A 20,022-nucleotide genomic window follows, 5' to 3' on the forward strand; every position below is an offset into this window, starting at 1 on the left:
AGCCTGGGACTGCCTTCTAGACGGGCATGGGGGTGGGGCCAGATAAACACAGTCAGGATGGCCTAGGGGACAGAGAACCGACCCCTCTCCCTCCCCCGTAGAGGCGTCACCAGGAATGAGCAGTCATTCCCCCCCACCCCCCCCCCCCAGTTTTCAAATTATTTTCTCTATAATAGGTTTTATTGTTTGTTCTCATTATGATACAATAATTACGGAAAAGCAAACAGGAGAGAGAAATACTGCTCTCAATTCCGACACCCTGAAACCTCTCCTGGGATACCGTCGGGCAACAGAAGCATGTTCTCCGCATCGTGTCCCAAAGAGGGCCACGTTGGGCCCGCTACTCACTCACCCGACGCGCTTCCCTAGCCCTGGCATTGAGTTGACTCTATCATTTTTGAAACTAAAAATTGGGGATGGCAATCACCACGGGCTGTTGGGACGTGTCCCCGAGCTGAGATGTGCCAAGGACACTGCCCGGTGCCTGGCAGAGCAAATGTCCCAGGAAACGGTGGCTGTTGCTTTCGGCGTAGAGATGAGGCTCCCGGGCGCTGGGGTGACTCCCCTCGGCTCCTAAGCAAGGACTCGGGGCACCCTGGAAACGCTGTGGGCCAGGGAGACAGGCCTGGCTGGACTGGAGTCCCCATCTGTCACTCTTGCTGTGTGGGCCTGTCCTGGCCACTGCACCTCTCTGAGCCTGTTGTCTGTCCTGCAAAGCTAGGACCATAATGTCTGAGACTTATGTGAGAATTTGCGTTGAGCGCCCGGCTCGGGGCCTAGCATACCGTAGGTGCTTAGTCCAGGTTTGCTGAGTGCGTGCTGGCCCTTGGTGACAAGTTAGCACCAGCGGCTTCTAACTCTGCCCCTGGAATGGGTCCTCCTGGTTTCTGAGGGGAAGCTGGGGGGGCGGGGGGGGGGCACGGAGAGAGGAGCCAGGGTAGTCTCGCCTCTAAGGCAGAGACAAGGAAGGAAGGGCCTCAGGGACAAGAGCAGGGGTGGCCACGGCCTCAGGAGGGTGGGAAAGGGGCAGAAAGGCATCCGTGCCTATTGAGCACCTACTGTATACCGGGTGTTTCCAAATGGGCTTCTGTTTCATCTTCTTGGCAGCCCACGAGGCAGGAAGAGTCAGCCCCGTTTCACAAGGGGGGCTGGGGGGTGGAAGCGAAGGCCCAGAGGGGCCATGACCGGCTCAAGCCGCTTACAGGTGGGCCAAGGAGCCCGGCCGGAGTCTGTCAGCAGGCCAGGCAGGGCTGTGCTCTTGAGCAGGCCTGAGGCCCCGTGCACCAGGCTCACCGGGTGTCTGAGGGAGGGAGGAGGGGAATGAATGAGTGAATTAATGAGTCTGCCCGATGCCATCACCACCCCCCCCCCCCGTGGCCAGCCCACCCTCCCCCACCTCTCTACCCTGGAGAAGGGGGCCAAAGGATGAAGGTCATTTCATCCAAGCCTCCAAACTAAAACCCAGAGGAGCTGTCAAAGGGCAGGGCGAGTGAGGGCCTCTGTGTCCCCTCTTCCAACCTCCGTGCTCCCCCAACGTCCACCCCACCCGGGTCCTTGGCAGAGTCTGTCACGAACCAGAGCTGGCCCTAAGCGCGCCTCTCGGTGGACCCCCACGCAGACCTCTCCCCATTTATCTCGAGGTTTCCACAACACAGACATGACCTCCAGACCCCTGAGGACCTGGAACCTCGAGGACCAGTAGAGGCATCCAACCCAGAGAGGGGAGAGGGCTGGAACCCGTTCCTCCCCGACAGGCAGTGCCCACTCAGGCTCCCAGGCCAGGTTGGGACGCCTGTGCCGGGGGTCAGGCCTCTTTGGAGATGTCCCACGCTGTTCCTGAATTCGTGACAAGTCCACGGGTAGCCCCTGCAAAGCGATCCCTGGCCAGGGAGGGTCCCTTCAGGATCCTGCAACACCCATCTCACCCACCAGTACTTCCCCAGGCGGGTCCCTGATTTGCTGTGTAGCCTTAGGCCAGCGGCTGCCCCTCTCTGGGCCCGGTTCCTGACTCGGGGCTGTGAGGCTCAGCCCCAGCCCAGCCCCGCCTGGTGCCGGCTCTGCCTCTGCCTTTGCCTGGCTCCGCTCCAGACAGCAGGGCAGGGCTGTCACATGCTGAGCCACGTGACAGGCAGCGGCCGGGGGCTCCATCCCACACCGAGGACGGGGCCCCGCGGCCCGTCACCCCCGTCCCAGCTGGCTGAAGCCTCCAGGGACCAGAGCGGGTGTGGGCCAGGAGACCTCTCCGGCCCCCCAGGTAGGCAGGGGCAGCGGGGAGGGCAGGGAGGTGAGGAGACTCCCAGGTGCCGGGTCGGCCCAGGGGCCCCAGGCCAGGATCCCGGGCAGACCCAATGCACCGAGGCAGAGAGGCAGCGGTGGGCCCAGGGCCCGGGCCCGGGGCGGTGGCACAAAGGATGCTCCTGCCCCCGCACCTGTAACCTAATCGCCTGGCTGTCTGACACCAGGAGCTGCTCGGGAACCATCCCCCTCGGCACAGCTCAGGTGCCAGAGGAGCAAACTCACAGGAACCACCATGGGGACACGTCATGACAGCTGTCCTCGAGGGCAGAGGGTGGCGCTCTTCCCCAAGGAGGCGATAGGGGACATCTGGGGACGACACGGCCCCTCTGCTCCAGAGCCACAAGCTTCCAGTGTGGGTCCCGGCCCTGACATTCTTGCCCTGGGTGGTCAAGTCCTGTCCCCTCTCGAGGGTCGTGTTTTCTCGCCGTAAAATGTCAGGTTGCAGGGTGACATATTGTTCCGTGAGGCGGTGCTGGATGAGGTGGTGTTGACAGACACGACAAGATGGGGAGAGCTAGGGAGTGGAGGGGTCGGCGGGCGTGAGCCCTGCGATCGTCTTTCTGGACTCCAGCCATCTTTGACGCTGGTCTCTTCGTTTTGCACATGGAAAATCTGACGCTCGCAGGGGCTGGGGGGTGGTGTGGGGGCAGGGCTTTCCCTGTGATTCCGGACTACTGGACCCCCACCCCACACCATAATTCCCAGGGTCACTGCCCTGGGCTCTCCTCCTCCTCCTCCTCCTGGGCCTGGGTCCCTGCTCACCAGACCTTGGGCTGGACCCCTCCGATCAGAGCTCCCTAAAGAATTACGGTGTGGCCCTGGCCTCGTGCTGGCCTTCTTTGGGCCCTGCCTGACTCCTTCTCTGTGGTCCAGGAGAGGCTCCAGAGGCCCCTGAGGAGGTGGTGAAATCTCAGGCTGCAGCTCCCAGCTGGCGCAGAGCCAAAGTCAGGCAGGAGGCCAGGGCGGCCCCGCCCCAGGGGCTGGCCCAGCCTCGGACATTTCATAAGGGCTCGTGATTCATAAACGACAGGGCAGCAAGGCAGAGCAGGGACGGCCAGGAGGAAGGGCAGCTTGGCAGGGCCTCAGGTACGATGTCCCAGGGAGGTGGGGTTGGAGCAGCCGGCAGCCAGGGCCAGGGCCCCGGCTGGAGGGCTCGCTCGGGGACTCCAGGTTGCCGGCTGCCTGGGCAGGCCTGGCCACTCACGGCCACACGACACAGGCTGGCTTTGTCTTCCTGACTGCCTGGGGAGAAAGGGGAAGGAGGGAGGAACTTCCCTCTGCCCCGATCTAAGAATGAGAGCGGGAAAGGGAGGGGCCAAGGAGAGGCTCTGGGGTTCCCGAGGCTGGTGGTCAGCAGGCACCCTCCTTTTGTGGGAGCCGGACCACCGTCTTCCTCTCGCTGGTGTTACTGCGCATCTTTTATGGGTCCGAGGGCCCCAGCTCCGGTCCTGGCTGCCCCGGGAGGGAATCCCATCCTTGGGCGGGGGGGAGTGAATTGGGGAAGGGGTGGGGGCGTCAAGCATCCACCTGGCAACACGTATTTCCTGGGCACTGCTGTGCGTGCCCGGTGCTGGGGCAGGGGTACCCAGTGGTTCTGGGACGTCTCATCCTTGGGAACGGGCTCTGCCAGAGTCCAGGAAGGTGGGACCACCAGACCCACCCGGCCTCGAGGAGGGACTGATTCTCAGAGGGACATTGTTCGCATCGGGGGAACGGGTAGCCCGACCTCTCTGTAGGGTGGGGCTGGGGTTGGCTCAGCCCACAGGCCAAGGGTTGGTCCCCAGTTCCTTTGGTCCCCATTATAGGGAGGGGACTCTGCCAGAGCTTCTGGAGAGCCTATGAAAATCCAGCTCAGGCTACAAGGGGAGATCTGGGCTATTAGGACCTACGGGGTCACCAAGGCCGGCCCTGTGACGTCTGCCTCCGGCAGCCTGATCGGGGTCCCCCAGGCCCTCAGACCACCACGTTTATCTCTGTCACCGTGGCCAGTTCCATATCCCTGCCCCTACGTGGCTCTTGCCTCCCTGGTGCCCGCACTGGGCCAAGGTCTCCTCGGGCTCCTCCCCCGGGGTCTCCGCCCTGAAGCTGGCACAGGTGTCCTTCACAGTCCGTCTGAATAACAATCCTGCAGGGCCATAGTCGCCGAGCACTCACAGGGCTCGGCCCTGCACGGAACACTGCGCGCCCGAGTTCTCCCAACCACGGGGCAGCTACAGGAACCATCCCCATTTCACAGGTGGGGAAGGTGAGCCACAGAAAAGCCGAGCCACCCGCCCGAGGATTCCTAGCCAACAAACAGGACTGCCAGGATCCCGACCCCGGGTCATCGGGCCCTGACACGTTATACCAAAAGGATGCCCTTAGGAGGCCTCTGGGACCGCCGAGGAAACTGAGGCAGAAAGACTGACAGAGCGGGCAGAGGCTGGGGTGGGAGGAGAGTGGGGTCGGCACCGCGGCTTGTCCTCCCCCGGCCTCCAGGCCATCCGCTTATTGGTGTCATCATCAACTGATGTAGCAACTCCCACCACCCCACCCCCTGCCGCCCTCACCCAGAAGCATCAGGTCAGGAACAGATGCGGCCGAGTGGGTAGTTGAAAGTGGGGCCCTCAGCACCGAGCCCGAGGGGACCAGAGGGGGAAGCAGGGTGGGGGCCGGCAGGAACAGCAAGGAGGCAGGGAATGGGAGCAAACAGCACGCCTGGTCCCCCTCAAAGGCCCCTCCCGAGCCCAGCCACACAGCCCGCCTGCCGGGCCCTGCATCTGTAGTTCAGGCCAGCCCCCGAGGCGTCCCCTCTCCCCAGGGGTCGGGCTACCCTGCTCCCCACCCGGCCACGCAGGGGATGAAGGGTGCATGGTGGCAGCCCTGTGTTCCTCTGGATTCCTCCGGATTCCAGTTTTCTTTTTTTTTTTTTTAACGTTTATTTATTTTTGAGACGGAGAGAGACAGAGCATGAACAGGGGAGGGGCAGAGAGAGAGGGAGACACAGAATCTGAAACAGGCTCCAGGCTCTGAGCCATCAGCCCAGAGCCTGATGCGGGGCTCGAACTCACGGACCGTGAGATCATGACCTGAGCCGAAGTCGGCCGCTTAACCGACTGAGCCACCCAGGCGCCCCTGGATTCCAGTTTTCTTTTTTTTTTTTTTAAATTTTTTTTTTCAACGTTTATTTATTTTTGGGACAGAGAGAGACAGAGCATGAACGGGGGAGGGGCAGAGAGAGAGGGAGACACAGAATCGGAAACAGGCTCCAGGCTCTGAGCCATCAGCCCAGAACCTGACGCGGGGCTCGAACTCACGGACCGCGAGATCGTGACCTGGCTGAAGTCAGCCACTTGACCGACTGCGCCATCCAGGCGCCCCTGATTCCAGTTTTCAATGTAAAGAAGCTAAGCGGTCTCGGGCCACCTCCTTGCCGTCTCTGGGCCCAGGTATCCCTCTCGTTGCGGGAGAGGACAATGCCCTCAGCAGGCTGTCACGGTGGTCAGATGAGTCACACAGGCACAGGAAATGTGATTCAGCACCCTTACGAGCCTCCACAGCGTCAGATGTACCCTGGGGGTGAGGGGCGGGGGACAGGGTGGGCTCAAGGACTCCAGCCCAGCCCGATACACGAACCCCCTCATCTGGGTGTCCTTTGTGAGGTCACAGGCCCAGGGTCCCGCAGATCCCAGGCAGAAGGTGGCCTGGGCTCCTTTGCACGCCTGGGTTGTGCCCAGCTTCCCATCCCCCAACAGGCACCCCTCGGTCCCTCAGTCCAGAGTGACCAACCTGCTGGGGATGCTATCAGGTGAGTTGACCTCAGTGTTGCCAAGAGAGGCTGCTGGAATGTTCCATCCAGAGCTGCACCCCCACGGAGCTCCCTGCCCCTCACTTGCCCAGACCTGTGCCATTCTAGTTACCTGCCTTACATTTTTGTGGGTTCTTCACACGCTGTTATGAAAAGGCATGGGGGGGGGGGTGGGTGCTGTGCTTTGCCCTCGACATCCGTCAGCGGGGGTCCGAAGGTGTGAGCGAGACAGAGAAGGGAGTGGCGGAGGGTGGAGAGAAAGAAATGTTTGATAGGTACTTAGTAACCATAACCACCGCTGGCCTTTCTTGAGCGTGCAGCACGTGGCCAGTGGCCAGCGCTCTACATGGCTTTATGCCATTTAGCCATCAGGATGGTGGCAAGTGCCATTATCGTCCCCACTTTACAGACAAGGAAATTGAGGCAGAGATTTGAGTTAGCTGCCCGGGGTCACAAGGCCAGTATGAGTCTCGGCCAGGGGACAAGCCCAGATGGCAGGCAGGGCTCTCGGCTCCTGGGTCTTGGCACGGGCCAAGATGGAGGGCGGGGTCTGGGGGTCAAGGCCGAGACCGAGAGGGGCTCTGAGAATGTCCCCTTTCTGCTACACTGTCACCCTCTCTGGGGGCCATGGGGCCTGCCTTGTGCCCCAGGCAACTGCTCAGTTAATCTCAATCGGAGCAGGAGGCCTGTGGGGTCAGTCTGGCCCCCCTCACGCCTAGGGATCCAGCCAGGCTCTCAGCACAGAACGCCCTATGGGCTGGGCCATCCAATTGGCTGGAGCAGGCTCGGCTCTCAGGACTACGGAGCATTCCAGAAAACCGAGGGCCGTGGGGTAGCCCCTTAACCGTAGCTGGCAGCCTCGGGTGCACGGATGTCCAGCCCTGGGCTCAGAACTGGACAGCACGGTCTCATCCTTGAGAAGCACCGTGTCAGCTGGCGGGCGCTCCCATGACCCCCTAACAGATGAGGAGATTGGGGCACCGGGACCGAACTCAGGGAGGCAGGCAGAGAGGGGCCGGGGGGCAGAGAGGGTGAAACCCACTCCTTGCGTGAAGGAATAATCAGGGCAGGCTGCCTAGAGGAGGCATTAGTCAAGCTGAGACCTGAAGGGAAGCGAGTCAGAGCGGGCAGGCGGAAAGGGTCCCCACGGGTCCTTGGCACCAGGGCAAGAAGTGAGTGCGTCACCGTGTTCCTCCGATGAGCTTCGAGTAAACAGGCGGGGGCCCGGGGGACTGTGGCTGTCACTCAGGGCAGCGTCACTGCCCCTCAGCCCTTGCGCCCCACTGTTCTCTGCTCTTCCATCCCTGGCACCGGGGACGGGGCACAGAAGTGGCCGCTGCCCAGGTCACTCAGCCCCCTGAGCCGCCACCAGCCAGCCTGGCCTCCCCAGGCTAGGAGCCGGAGGGGACAGTGCATTCTGTGTCTGGACCGTCCCACAGTGACGGCCACGGTGGCTGTTGGTGGACCGCCCCTCTACTTACCAAACTCCTCCTGGTTACTCCGTGCAGGCCTGGCAGGGACGAGGGCTGCCCCATCTCCCCGAGGGGCACCAGGGTGGGACGGGGGCGCGGCCTGGGGGCAGGAGAAAGCGGGTCCCCTGGCTGCCTGCCCACCCTTAGCGGCAGTGGGGTGGCTGTTCCCGAGCCCACGCCCCGTCCTGCACCTCAAGGTCCAGGGCTCTCCTGCCCCCTGGCCAGAGGGAGGGGACTGTGAGCCTGTTGGGGTGCGTGACTGTACGCGTGTACGTGAGTGTGCCCCGCGTGGTGTGCGTGTGCGCGCGGGGGCAGCCCGGGCCCTCTGGGGCTACACGTGTGTCCCTGCGGGAGCGTCCTGAGCCCTCGTGGCTGCGGCCAGGGCCGGGGGCGGGGGACCGGCCGTGAGGGTGGGGGAGCCCCGGCCCACGCCGCCCCCTCCCCGCAGGATGGACCCCTTCGCGGACACGCTGAGGCGGCTGCGGGAGGCCTTCAGCGCAGGGCGGACGCGGCCGGCCGAGTTCCGGGCGGCGCAGCTCAGGGGCCTGGGCCGCTTCCTGCAGGAACACAAGCAGCTTCTGCGGGACGCGCTGGCGCAGGACCTGCACAAGGTGAGGGGGGGCGGGGCGGGGGTGAGAGGGCAGGACTGGGGGAGCAGGGATGGGGGGCAAGGATGGGAAGGGGGGGCAGGGCTGGGGAGCAAGGATGGGAAGGGGGGGGCAAGGATGGGAAGGGGGGGCAGGGCTGGGGAGCAAGGATGGGAAGGGGGGGCAAGGGTGGGAAGGGGGTGGGGCTGGGGGAGCAGGGCTGGGGGGCAAGGATGGGAAGGGGGGGCAGGGCCGGGGGAGCAGGGATAGGGGGCAAGGATGGGAAGGGGAGCAGGGATGGGGGGCAAGGATGGGAAGGGGGCGGGGCTGGGGGGCAAGGATGGGAGGGGGAGCAGGGCTGGGGGGCAAGGATGGGAAGGGGGGGCGGGGCTGGGGGAGCAGGGCTGGGGAGGCCAGGATAAATGGGAGGGGACAGTGGCATCCTCTAGGCACCCAGGAAGGGAAACTAAAAGCCCATCAAGCCCCACCCCCTTCCCTGTGCCTGGAGGGCCTCTTCTGCAGGGCCATCCGCTCATTTCTTCACCCACTCCACAACTATTTAATGAGGACCTACTATGTGCCAGGTACACCGTTCTAGGCTCTGGGGGTACAACAGGGTAAAAAACAAAGTCCCTGTGCCCAGGGAGCTGGCCTTCTAGAGGGAGGCACAGAACAATAAATAAATAATTGTATAGCCTGTTGGATGGAGAGACCCTCCCGGGGCGAAGGGGGCGGGAGAGGACCAGGATCAGGGTGCTGTCTTCTATGTGGAGGTCAGGAGGTCAGGGACAGTTCCCCCAAGAAGATGGCATTTGAGCAGAGACATGGAGAATAGTGCCTCACGGCACTCGGGGTCATGGATCAGGGCACCCCCGTCCTTTGGGGACGGCAAAGTGTGGCCACAAGGACTCATGTTGAGGGTGTGGCCTGGCGATGCCTGTTCCGTTTCTCAGCGTCCCCAACCTGCGATTAACCAGGATGCGCTGGGACTGTAGCCAGGTGAGGCCCAGGCTTCCTTGCCGGCCATTTCTGGAATCATCCGTCTCTCTGTGCAACCGGCGTGCCAGACCACCCCCCCCTTGGTGTGCCCTTGCCTGAGGGGCCCAGCTTTGCCTCCTGTGGGAAGTGTCCCACTCCCTGGGCCTGGTCCAGGATGGAGGGGCTCACATCTCCCACCCCCAGTGGGCCTCAGCCACCGCCCACCTGCTGGCCCGGCCTGGCCGCCTCTGTGAGACCTGACCTGTCTATCTGGTCCCTTCTCTCCCTCGGGCTCAGATTTTACCTACTGCCTCTCATTCCAACTCCACAGAAAATCAATCCTGTCCCTGACCCTTCTGGCAGACAGCATCTGCCCTGCCTTCCCTGAACCAATTCTCTCATTTCACCCCCGACAGTCCTTCCAGGTAGGGACAGTCACCCCCAGTCATCCCCACGGGAGGCTCAGAGAGGGCACGTTCTTGCCTCAGGGCACACAGCCCTGGCTGAAAACAGCCTCCTCTTCCAAAGTTCAGCTGGGTCCAGACTGCTCATAAACTGGTCCAGACCTCGCTCAGGTCAAGGGCCACCTTGCTGGGCAGGAACGTGAGCTTTGGACACGGGCTTAGCGGAAGGCGTGCCTGAACCAGGCTCAGCTCCTAGCGGCGCTGGTGTCTGTGGTTCTGTCCCCCAAGGTCCCGGCTCCTTCTTCCTCAAGGCTCAGCTCTGGCCCTGCCTGGCCTTGCCCCTGGCTCGTTGAGTGACCCCGGACAGGCTTCAGTTCACTCTCTGGACTGTCCTGGCACACCTCAGGCTCGCCCCTCTCGATTCTAGCGGGGGAGAGCTTGCACTGTAACAGCCGGGTCTCGGGCATCAGGACAGCCTGACTCTGTATCCCAGGCCATGGGCCTCCAGGTCCTGTAGCCCTCGGCCGGGTCTCTTCTCCCCGGCAGGAGTGGAACAGACATACCCACAGGCAGAAATCAGGACAATAATCCCCCTGTTGATTTTTGCCTCTCTCTCACTCCTGCCCTGTCCCCTGGGCTGTGGAACTATCCACAATTACCCGGGGACATCTGTCCCCGGTGTTCCCCTGCAGACTGATAGCCACACGGCGGGCCACAGCGCGGCCACACCGACAGTTGAATTAGATCGTGTCCCTGCTCTGCTCGACAGTCCTCGCCCCCGTTGCCTGGGCCCATCACCTCACCCACTCTGCTCTTTGTTTAGCAGGAACATAGCCAGCCTGCACCCGCCTCAGGGCCTTTGCACATGCTGTGCCCTTTGCCTGGAAGATTCTGCCTCCAGGTCTCCTTGGGCTGGCTCCCTTCCTCCCTATCTTCGCTGCTCAAATGTCCCCGCATCTCCGAGGCCAGCGCTGACTATCTGGTATAAAGCAAAGCAAACACACATACGTACGCACACAAGCACACACGCTTATGCACTCGCAGCGCCCCCCCCCCCCCGTCACACCTATGCTCCAGCAGTCTCTCCCTCTTACCGCGTTTCGCCTTCCCTTGCTCTTGTCACATCAGTGTTCTCCCTAGCATGTTGGCTGTTCCTCTACAACATCGGCTCTGTCCGAGTCATCAGGCTGTCCGTGCATTCGGTCACGGCTGCGCTCCTGGCACAGGAGGGGCCCCTGAGCACTGTAAGCATTCACCGACCACTGAGTGGATGAATGGACGAGCAAATAAGAGGAGGGCTTGCTTGGAGGAGGCTGTGCCCGCCACAGGGCTCTGGCCACCTGCCAACGCCGGTCCCCTGGCCTCTCCCCCGCAGTCAGCCTTCGAGTCGGAAGTGTCTGAGATCAGCATCACCCAGAAAGAGGTCAACTTGGCCCTCAGGAATCTGAGGGCCTGGATGAAGGATGAGAAAGTGCCCAAGAATCTGGTGAGCCAGCCTGGGGGTCAGGGCGGGCAGGCAGCCAGGTGGAGGGCGGCACAGAGCGGCTGGGGGGTCTCTACGCCTCGTCACTCACCACCATGCTGGCGGGGGCCCAGGCCACGCAGCCGGACTCGGCCTTCATCCGGAAGGAGCCCTTCGGCCTGGTGCTTGTCATCGCCCCCTGGAACTACCCTGTGAACCTGACCCTCGTGCCCCTGGTGGGCGCCCTTGCCGCAGGTGAGAGCAGTTTCCACCTTCCCGCTGCCGCTGTCCCCGCCCTCGGGCCTCACGGTGGCGGCCCACAGAGCCAGTGAGCAGGGAGCCGGCAATGACTGGCTAAGAAAACCTGCTTCCCTTGGGGCGCCTGGGTGGCGCAGTCGGTTAAGCGTCCGACTTCAGCCAGGTCACGATCTCGCGGTCCGTGAGTTCGAGCCCCGCGTCGGGCTCTGGGCTGATGGCTCAGAGCCTGGAGCCTGTTTCCGATTCTGTGTCTCCCTCTCTCTCTGCCCCTCCCCCGTTCATGCTCTGTCTCTCTCTGTCCCAAAAATAAATAAACGTTGAAAAAAAAAAAAAAAGAAAACCTGCTTCCCACCTGGCCCACCATGCCCGGGCTGTGGGGCCTTGGGCCCGTCGGTCACCTCTCTGAGCCAGGTTCTTCAACTGAAAGGAGAGTGAGGCGGGACGGGAGGGGCCGCCCCTCTCCCAGCGCTCCCCCTGCCCTGGCCTGCAGGGAACTGCGTGGTGCTGAAGCCATCGGAGTTCAGCAGGAGCACCGAGAAGGTCCTGGCTGAGGTGCTGCCCCGATACCTGGACCAGGTGAGCCGGGCAGGGAGGGGACCGAGCAGCTACCCTTGGGCTGAGCAGGGCCAGGCAGGCCCCCTCGGGCAGGACCCGAGCTCCACCCTCAATCCTGCCTCCCCTGGGTTGTGTGGCCATGGCCGGGTCACCACCCCTCAGCCTCTTTCCCTCTGGGTGAAGCAGAGGGGTGGGGATCACAGCTGTGCTCTGAGGGGCCTGTCCCCTGGGGACTCCCATCTGTCGTCTGGTCACCCCTGCTTGCCACGCCCCAGCCTCCGCTCCCCCAAACCCCAGCCAGGCTCTTAACCATGCGCCTGTGGGGCTGCAACTGGCAGGTGCCCAGTGTCCCCGGGCAGCTCCCTGCTCCCACCTTCGTCCCACCTGGTCCACCTAGAGCCCTGGCAACTGGTGGGTCAGGCCAGGCAAAGGGGGGCGGCCCCACGCAGGCAGGCCAGCCTCTGGGTTCTCCGGGCTGGGGTCCCAGAGGAATCCCTCTGCCATCCCGTCCTACAGAGCTGCTTTGCCGTGGTGCTGGGGGGGCCCCAGGAGACGGGGCAGTTGCTGGAGCACAAGTTCGACTACATCTTCTTCACGGGTGAGGCTGACCCCCGGGGACCGTCTGAGGGCTGGGTCCTATCCCCTGGCGCAGGCCCCTTCACTGGTCACAATGTCACAGAGGACAGCATCTGTCCCTGCTGAGCTCTCATTGTGCCCCCACGACCTTCTGTGCCACCGACTGGCCTCAGGACCTTGTACGTGTGACCCCACCAACCCAGAGGCCTTGTGGAGGGCTGGACAGGTGAGGGATTGGAGGCCAAGTGACAAAGAAATGAGGCCCCCAGCCTGGGTCACCCCCTGGGGCCAGGATCGGGGAAGGCTGGATTTTCCTTCCAGGCCCTCCGAATTGTTCTCAGAGGTCACTTGTCATCTCCCTGACATGTGTCCACGAGGCCCAGACACCACCTGGCTTCAAGTGGCCAGGAGGGAGTTTCTCTGAGTGAAAGAGCCGCGGAGGCAGGTAGGTGGCACTCTTACCTGGCCAAGGTTCTGGAAGAGAGGGAATCTTGCTCACTGGCCTCCTGCCTTGCACCCTTTGTCCACATCAGAGCAGGGAGAGCGCTGTCTCTGCCTTTCTGCCCCCCCAGACCCTACCACAAGCCCAGGACAGGGCCCAGAGGCCCCCTGCCTCGGCGGTCAGGGAGGGTGACTATGGAAGCAGGGGGCAGGGTCCTCAGCTGGTCCTACAGATTCCTAGTGAGGGCGAGAAGACAGCCGGGAGGAGGCGGTCCTCCTTCTAGCATCCCAGCCGCGGCTCGGCGGGTTTTGGGCCTTGGGCCCCCGTGACTGCGGCCAGGAACCTGGGCAGCTTGTGCAGGGGCCGGCAGACTGACCCGGACATACTCTGCCACCACCTCCCGGCTTCTCCGGGCCTTTCCTTATCTGACGGTGGTCACAGGTCTGTCTCCAGGACACATGAACTCATGGGAGCCTTTGTCACGGCACATGGCCTGGGGAATGTGTTGTTCACTTGCTCACTGCATTCTGAGAGAGCGTGCCCTGTCCAGACTCTGTCACGTCATAACGAGGGCACAGGGGACAGAGAGAGGAACAGCATCTCTTGGAAGGGCCTGTGACAGGAAGCTCGTCGGGGTTCAACAGACAGGGAGGACCTCACAGGAAGGCCTCCCAGACAAGGAGATGGTTTTGAAAGACAGGAGGACCTGAAGGAGGAATGGGTGGGGGGGGGGGGGGAAGGTGGGTGGAGGGGACTGTGAGGCCCTGCAGATCAAGCCAGAGGAGAGAGGTGGGGACAAGCAGGTGGCCACTTCAGCCGAGAGTCAGGAGCGGAGGGAAGGGTGGGTGGTGAGGGGGGCAGGACGGCCATGTTGGTCGGAGGGGGAGACCCAGGTGCCGGCCCCTGGAGCTGAAGTCTGGTCTCGGGCCAGAGCAGAGTCCGTGCTGGAGGAGCCTGGGGAGGTGGGGAGGGGTGCAGGGCAGCGTGGAAGCAAGAGGCGCTGGCAGGGTGAGCCTGGGACCAGAAGCAGGGCAAGGGGCGCCTGGATTCCTGACCGGGCAGCTCGGGAGAGGGAGCAGGGGCCGGGCTGGCTGCCCCGTGCAGAGCCCTGCACAGACTCCACGGAGACCCTGCGTTGTTCGGGCTGGTCTGGCGGAGGACGTGAGCAGGGTCCTGGTGCAGCTCTCCGGGGAGTGGGCCCTCCTCGAAGGGTCCCGATCCCCAGGCTGAGGCCGTCCCGCCTGGCTGAGGTGACTGAGGGCCACTCTGGTTTCTTTCCACCACCAGGGAGCCCTCGGGTGGGCAGGATCGTCATGTCTGCGGCCGCCAAGCACCTGACGCCCGTCACGCTGGAGCTGGGGGGCAAGAACCCCTGCTACGTGGACGACGACTGTGACCCCCAGACCGTGGCGAACCGCCTGGCCTGGTTCCGCTACTTCAACACCGGCCAGACCTGCGTGGCCCCCGACTACGTCCTGTGCAGCCCTGACACGCAGGAGCGGCTGCTGCCCGCCCTGCAGAGCGCCATCACCCGCTTCTACGGCGAGGACCCCCGGAGCTCCCCGAACCTGGGCCGCATCATCAGCGACAAGCACTTCCAGCGGCTCCGAGGCCTGCTGGGCTGTGGCCGCGTGGCCATTGGCGGCCAGAGCGACGAGAGCGAGCGCTACATCGGTGAGCCTGCCGTCCTGCCACGACCCCCGTGGGAAGGCCCGTCCATGAGGCGGGTCCTGCCTGGGCCGCGAGTCTGGGCCGCGAGGCTCCCACGGCTGCACTGGCCGCACCTAGCCTGGACCCCGGCTCTGGGAAGACCGTTGGGAGACACGGGCGTTCTGCCTCAGCCCCGGCCAGGCTGGAGAACCCCTCACGGTCCTTCCTGGGGGCCGTGGGGACACTGTCTTCCCCAGAAGGTCCCTGAGCCCTGCCCGAGGCCCCCCTCCCCAGGGCTGAGCCGCCCCCTGTGCCCGCAGCCCCCACGGTGCTGGTGGACGTGGAGGAGACGGAACCCGTGATGCAGGAGGAGATCTTCGGACCCATCCTGCCCATCGTGAACGTGAGGAGCCTGGACGAGGCCATCGACTTCATCAACCGTCGGGAGAAGCCCCTGGCCCTGTACGCCTTCTCCAACAACAAACAGGTGGGGGCTCGGGTGGGGCTGGGGAGGGGTCGGACAGAGGTAGAGACAGAGGCCAGCAGCGGATGGTGGGGTGGTTGCAGCAGAGGGGAGGTGGCTCTAGGACTGGAGTGGACCAAAGGGACTGCAGGGTGAGGGGTCCTGTTTCTCTGGGACAGTCAGACCTCCTCTCCCTCCCATCTAAGCCACCGTCTCCTGGGCCTTTAGAGAGCAGCCCCCAGAACCTCCCCCCGGGGTTCAGTGTCCCTGCTCTATCAGTCCCCACCTCGGTCTTCCTCATTATCTGGGCTGGTGGACAAGGGTCCCCTTCCAGCACCTGGCTCATCGAAAGCACACGTGGCATGGGGTGGAATGACAGTGGAGGGTGACGGACCAGACGACGCAGGCAGGACAATGAGCCCCCGCCCCCTGACCGGCTCACCCGCTGCGGGCAGCCTGGGAGCCTCCAGGGCACTGGGTGGGCGCCCTCAGTTTGGGGCCCACCTTCCCCTCTCGCCCAGCTCCCACGAGATCCCTCGTAGGTTGGACAGGATTTTTTTTCAATAAACTTTTTATTTTGGAGTAATTTTAGATCTACAGAAGATAAGAGCCAGTCCAGGGAGTCCCACTATATCCCACAACCAGTTGTCCTTATTTAAGGGCCCGTGTGTTGGTCCAAACGAAGTAGCTGAGGCTGGTGCGTTACCGTTAACTCCACTTCGTATTTGATACGGATTTTGCCAGCTTTCTTTCCAGCCTCAAGATCCGAGCTAGGGTCGCACGTTGCATTCAGCTGTCACGGCTCCGCTGGCCTGTGACCATCTCTCAGCTTGAGAGCTACGGGCAAGGTCTCCGGCACACCGTCCCCGCTTTCAGCGGTCTGTGGTATTGCCCGTGAGAGAATTACCAGGGAGGCGAGGGCTGGCCTCTGCCGTCTTATCAGGGATCCGCGGGACCCACGCGTCGCGGGTGAGGTTAACCTTCACCGCTTGGCCGAGGTCTTGTCCGCCAGGGGTCTCCACCAAGAGAACTTCCTCTTTGGGAACGGTCACTAGCCCCCCTTCCACGGGAGGGGGGTGATTCAGCTCCACCTGCTGGAGGGGAATCTGTGCACAGATCACCTGGAATCTGCCAGAAAGGTCTCGCTCTGGAATCACTTCTTTGGATCAGCGTGGACTTGCTCGTATCCGCTTTATCCTCTGGGTTACAAGGCAGCACCTGGCTTGTTTCCTTGCTCAAGCTGTCCTGCTCTGGGCAGTGGGAGCTGCTATGTCCCTCAGACATCCAGCCCTCCATTCATCGAGTCACCCTTCTGTCTTCGGACCATTTCCTTCCTTTCAGGGTCTACAAGGTGCTTTGGCTCATCCTGTATTTCCCTCGCCCAGCCCTACAATCAGCCATTCCTCGAAGGAGCCTTGCTTTACCTGGATGGGATTAACTTTAGTGGGGCGCCTGGGTGGCTCAGTCAGTTAAGCATCCAACTTCGGCTCAGGTCGTAATCTCACGGTTCGTGAGTTCGAGCCCCGCATCGGGTGAGCTCAAGCCCCGCTCTGGGCTCCAAACTCCCTCTGCACCTCGTGGGATTCTCTCTCTCTGCCCCTGGCTCACTCGCATGTGCTCACTCTCAATAAATAAAATAAGGTAAAACGTAAAATTAAAAGACTGAACTTTAGAAAATGCAATCCGGGTTTTCTGGAAGGGAGTTGTCTGGCAGAGTGACTTTCAAGCTCTTCTGAAGGCCCAGCACTGCCTGGGAGACAGAGAATCACACCTATGAGGCTCGGCTGCCCCCGTGACTTGCCCCTACTCCCCGAGAAGCACCGTGACACTCCTGTCCCATCTTCTTTCGCGATTGCTGCTGGCCTCCGCGTGATTCCTGAGCCCCTGATGGGGGGGGTTCGCTCTACCCACCGTCCAGACAAGCCATTAGCAAAGGATCACGTGTTGAAACTAAATACAGCCAAGTTTTCGGCAACGACTATTTAGCGTTTACTAATCTTCTTTCCCCCTCGTTCTTCAAATACACCCATAGGTTAAAGAGAAAAGATCTTCCTGAAGTCACGCAAGGGCCAAGTTAATGTTTTTAAAATACCAATCTGGCTGTGTCGCCCTGGGTCAATGTCCTCCCTGTGCTGCACACCGCGTGGGCCAGTCCCTGGGTCTCTGCACCTGTCCCTCCCTCTGCCTGGGGGGCCCCCTTTCCCCCTGAGATGCCGCAGGTGCAGCTCATCCCTCCTCTGGGACGCCTCCCTGACGACCTGGCGTTTCACCCTGAACTCTCCGTGTCCCCAGACGACCGCTGGGCTTCCCGCCTCCCTCTCGGCTCTAAGCCTGGATCCCCAGCAGGGGCCACACGGAGCAGATGCTCAGGAAACACGTCCCGAGCTGGGGGCTCAGTGTCGGGTGCCATGCGACCACATCCCCCTGCGGCTCACACGGTGGCCAGACTCTTCCTGGTGGCCTCTTGCTGCCCGGCCACGGGGCCTCATCGCTGCTTCCCTTGCAGGTGGTCAAGCGAGTGCTGGCCCAGACCAGCAGTGGGAGCTTCTGCGGGAACGATGGCTTCATGCACTTGACCCTCGACAGCCTGCCTTTTGGAGGAGTGGGTAGGTAGCCGGCACGGCCCCGCCTTCCCTAGCTGTTGCCAGACTGAGGGGCATCCCGACATCTCCATCCTGAAGAAACCTTCCAGACTTGTCCCTGCATGTACACGTGTGGGTGGGCCCATGGAGACACAATTCAGGGTTCTCAGCCCCACTGTGGTCGCTGGCCCTGCCCTTCTCACCAACAGCACGGCTCTGAATCTGCCTACCAGCTCACGCGGGGCAACCTCGTGTGTCCCCTTCATTCCACGGTGAGGCTATCAACTGCCCCTTTAACCCTTCCTGTGTCCCCTCAGTCCAGCACTTGGTATGACACCCCCTCCCCCAGGAGACAGGGGCTGTTCCCTGCCCGAGGGAAGCCGGGTGAGCGGGGATCCCCGGCCCCGGCAGCCCCCATTCCCACTGCAAAGTTCTGGCCTCCGAGGCAGGAAACCTTAGGGCTGGCCCCAGCAAGCCCACTGGCTGTGTGACCTGGGGCAACCACGTCCCCTCTCTGAGCCCACCTCCTCCTCAGTGGACTGGGAGGGCCAGACACTGACCCTGGAGCCCCGACCTAGCCCGCCCGTCTCCAGTCCCAGCCCCTCCTCCCCAGGGAAGTGGGGCGGTCTGTCCGGGGGCGAATCTGATCCTGCTACTGCCCCCAGGATTGAGCAAGGCCCTGACTCACAGCTTCCGGAGGCCCAGCTCTTCCCGGCTTGGCAACGGGGTCCTGCTCCCACCTCCTCTCCCTGCTGCCCCAGCCACACTGAGCCCTGCCCAGGCCACCCACCTCCAAGGCTGGGTTGTCCCCAAGCCTGGGCCCCTCTTGCCCACACCGAGCCCTGCCTCTTCATCTGGCCAACTGTACGTCCCTCAGACCTCACTCCCGCCAGGAAGCCCTCCCTCACCGCCCCCACCCCACCCATCCTGGGTCTCCTGGACTTGCGGTGCCGAAGCCTGGTCCTTGACTGCCTCCCCACCTGGATACTTCAGACTCCTAACACACCCCAGGACTTACTTCGTCCACGGGCCTGAACACCCGCCCGACCCCCACAGCTCTAGGAAGTGGGTGCCATGGTCACCCGATGTCACATGCAAGCAGACCGAGGCAAAGTCAGTTGCCCAAGGTGAACTGATTCAGAGCAGGGATCGACTCTGGGCAGTCATTCCAGAATCCACACCTTTGACCACTGTCTACCTATCTTGCCACAGCCTCTGGTGAGCTGCTGCAGGCTCGGGGCTAAGCCCATTTTACACACGGGGAAACTGAGGCTCGGAGGTGAGGTCATACTGTGCGTGACTGGCAGAGCCCAGGTCTGTCTGACACCCCTCGGCTGGCCAGGGAGGGGCTGACTGCTGTCTCCCATGCCCCTGTACAGGTGCCAGTGGGATGGGCAGCTACCACGGCAAGTTCTCCTTTGACACCTTCTCCCACCACCGCGCCTGCCTGCTGCGCTGCCCCGGGATGGAGAAGATCTACTCCATCCGCTACCCGCCCTACTCACCTCGCAAGCTGAGGGTGCTGCTGATGGCCATGGAGACCCGTGGCTGCAGCTGTACCTTGCTCTGAGCCCGCCTCAGGCACTGGGGTGTCCCTCCAACTCTCATCTGAGTCCGCTGCCCCTGCCACCTGAGGCTCCTGGAGATGTGGCCTGGGCTTCACAAACAAGGAGGAAAAGACCACAGCCTGGACCGGCCTTGCCCTCCTCCCTCCCGGGGCCTTCTCCTCCAGCCCTCAGCCTCCTCCCTTGGCTGCCCCCCAGCTAGGACGGGCCACGGTGAGGGAGCATGGGAAACAAGGCAGTAACCTGCCCTCTCCCACCTCCGATGTAGCCACCTGTGTCCTGGGAGAGGCCGGCAGACAGGGATGCCTCTGAGTCACCACCCTTCCTGTGAAGGGTGCAGAAGGGGCCCTGGAGTCTGGTCCAGGCCACACCGCAGACCTGCAGTGGCCCAGGCCCTGGGCAAAAAACCTTTGCCCTCCCTCCCTGAGTTTGTTTTTCTATCTGCACAGTGGAGGTGATGTCTTGGCACCTTTGGAGATCGTCATGAGGATTCGATTTTGCAGTTTAATAAATGAATTGTTGACCCCAAGCTCCCAGCATCCTGTCTCCTCCTTTGCGTGGAGTCAGTCTGTCTCCCCTCAAGCCCCTTGGGAGTTCTGAGCAGTCTCATCCCCCGGGACTGGGTGTCTTCCCCTCACCACATCCCACATCGGACTCACCCTCTTCCCTGTCCTGCTCACCCTCCGGGGCCCTGACGCCATGAAACGGGTCCCTCATCCGCTCACCCACCAAATTAAACCCTGGGGGATCCCTGCTCAACACTCCCTGCTCACCTCCCAAGTCCCATCTTTGAGAAAAGTCCTGAGGGTTGTATCATGCTGTAGAACCTGCCAATGCACACACGGAACACCAGGCCCGGGGCCATCTATCACCTCCCCTTTCCCCGTGGGCCCGACCTCAGGGCACCCGAGGAGCTTCCCAAGCTGGACCGTTCCACCCCTCA

At 62.6% G+C, this 20,022-nt stretch overlaps 1 protein-coding gene across 4 annotated transcripts; it reads left to right on the forward strand.

Moving 5' to 3' along the window:
• Nucleotides 1-3,312: 3,312 nt before the first annotated feature.
• On the forward strand, nucleotides 3,313-19,608 carry ALDH3B1 (aldehyde dehydrogenase 3 family member B1). 4 transcript variants are annotated; one of them, XM_047070384.1, is made up of 11 exons: nucleotides 3,339-3,384; nucleotides 6,033-6,085; nucleotides 8,006-8,168; nucleotides 10,902-11,012; nucleotides 11,123-11,243; nucleotides 11,737-11,822; nucleotides 12,318-12,399; nucleotides 14,107-14,493; nucleotides 14,790-14,956; nucleotides 17,439-17,538; nucleotides 18,894-19,608. In XM_047070384.1, the coding sequence occupies exons 3-11, from the start codon at nucleotides 8,007-8,009 to the stop codon at nucleotides 19,082-19,084; spliced, it is 1,407 nt and encodes a 468-aa protein (XP_046926340.1). In that variant the 5' UTR covers nucleotides 3,339-3,384; nucleotides 6,033-6,085; nucleotide 8,006; the 3' UTR covers nucleotides 19,085-19,608. The 4 variants fall into 4 exon arrangements, with proteins under 4 accessions (XP_046926339.1, XP_046926340.1, XP_046926338.1 ...); XM_047070383.1 differs by lacking the exon at nucleotides 6,033-6,085 and having other exon boundaries at nucleotides 3,313-3,384; XM_047070382.1 differs by lacking the exons at nucleotides 3,339-3,384; nucleotides 17,439-17,538; nucleotides 18,894-19,608 and adding an exon at nucleotides 16,274-17,432 and having other exon boundaries at nucleotides 5,901-6,085.
• The last annotated feature ends 414 nt before the right edge of the window (nucleotides 19,609-20,022 follow it).

The sequence above is a fragment of the Lynx rufus genome, unplaced genomic scaffold, assembly GCF_022079265.1.
Source record: "Lynx rufus isolate CCGP_SWC_20201006 ecotype Redwood Valley unplaced genomic scaffold, mLynRuf1.p SCAF_9, whole genome shotgun sequence".
In the NCBI taxonomy this organism is placed as follows: Eukaryota; Metazoa; Chordata; class Mammalia; order Carnivora; family Felidae; genus Lynx; species Lynx rufus.

Coding starts and splice junctions, on each gene's coding strand:
- ALDH3B1 (XM_047070383.1), top strand. CDS start 8,007: ATGGACCCCTTCGCGGACACGCTGAGGCGGCTGCGGGAGGCCTTCAGC. Junction 11,013..11,122: donor AGAAAGTGCCCAAGAATCTG/GTGAGCCAGCCT, acceptor GCGGGGGCCCAG/GCCACGCAGCCGGACTCGGC. Junction 12,400..14,106: donor CGACTACATCTTCTTCACGG/GTGAGGCTGACC, acceptor TTCCACCACCAG/GGAGCCCTCGGGTGGGCAGG.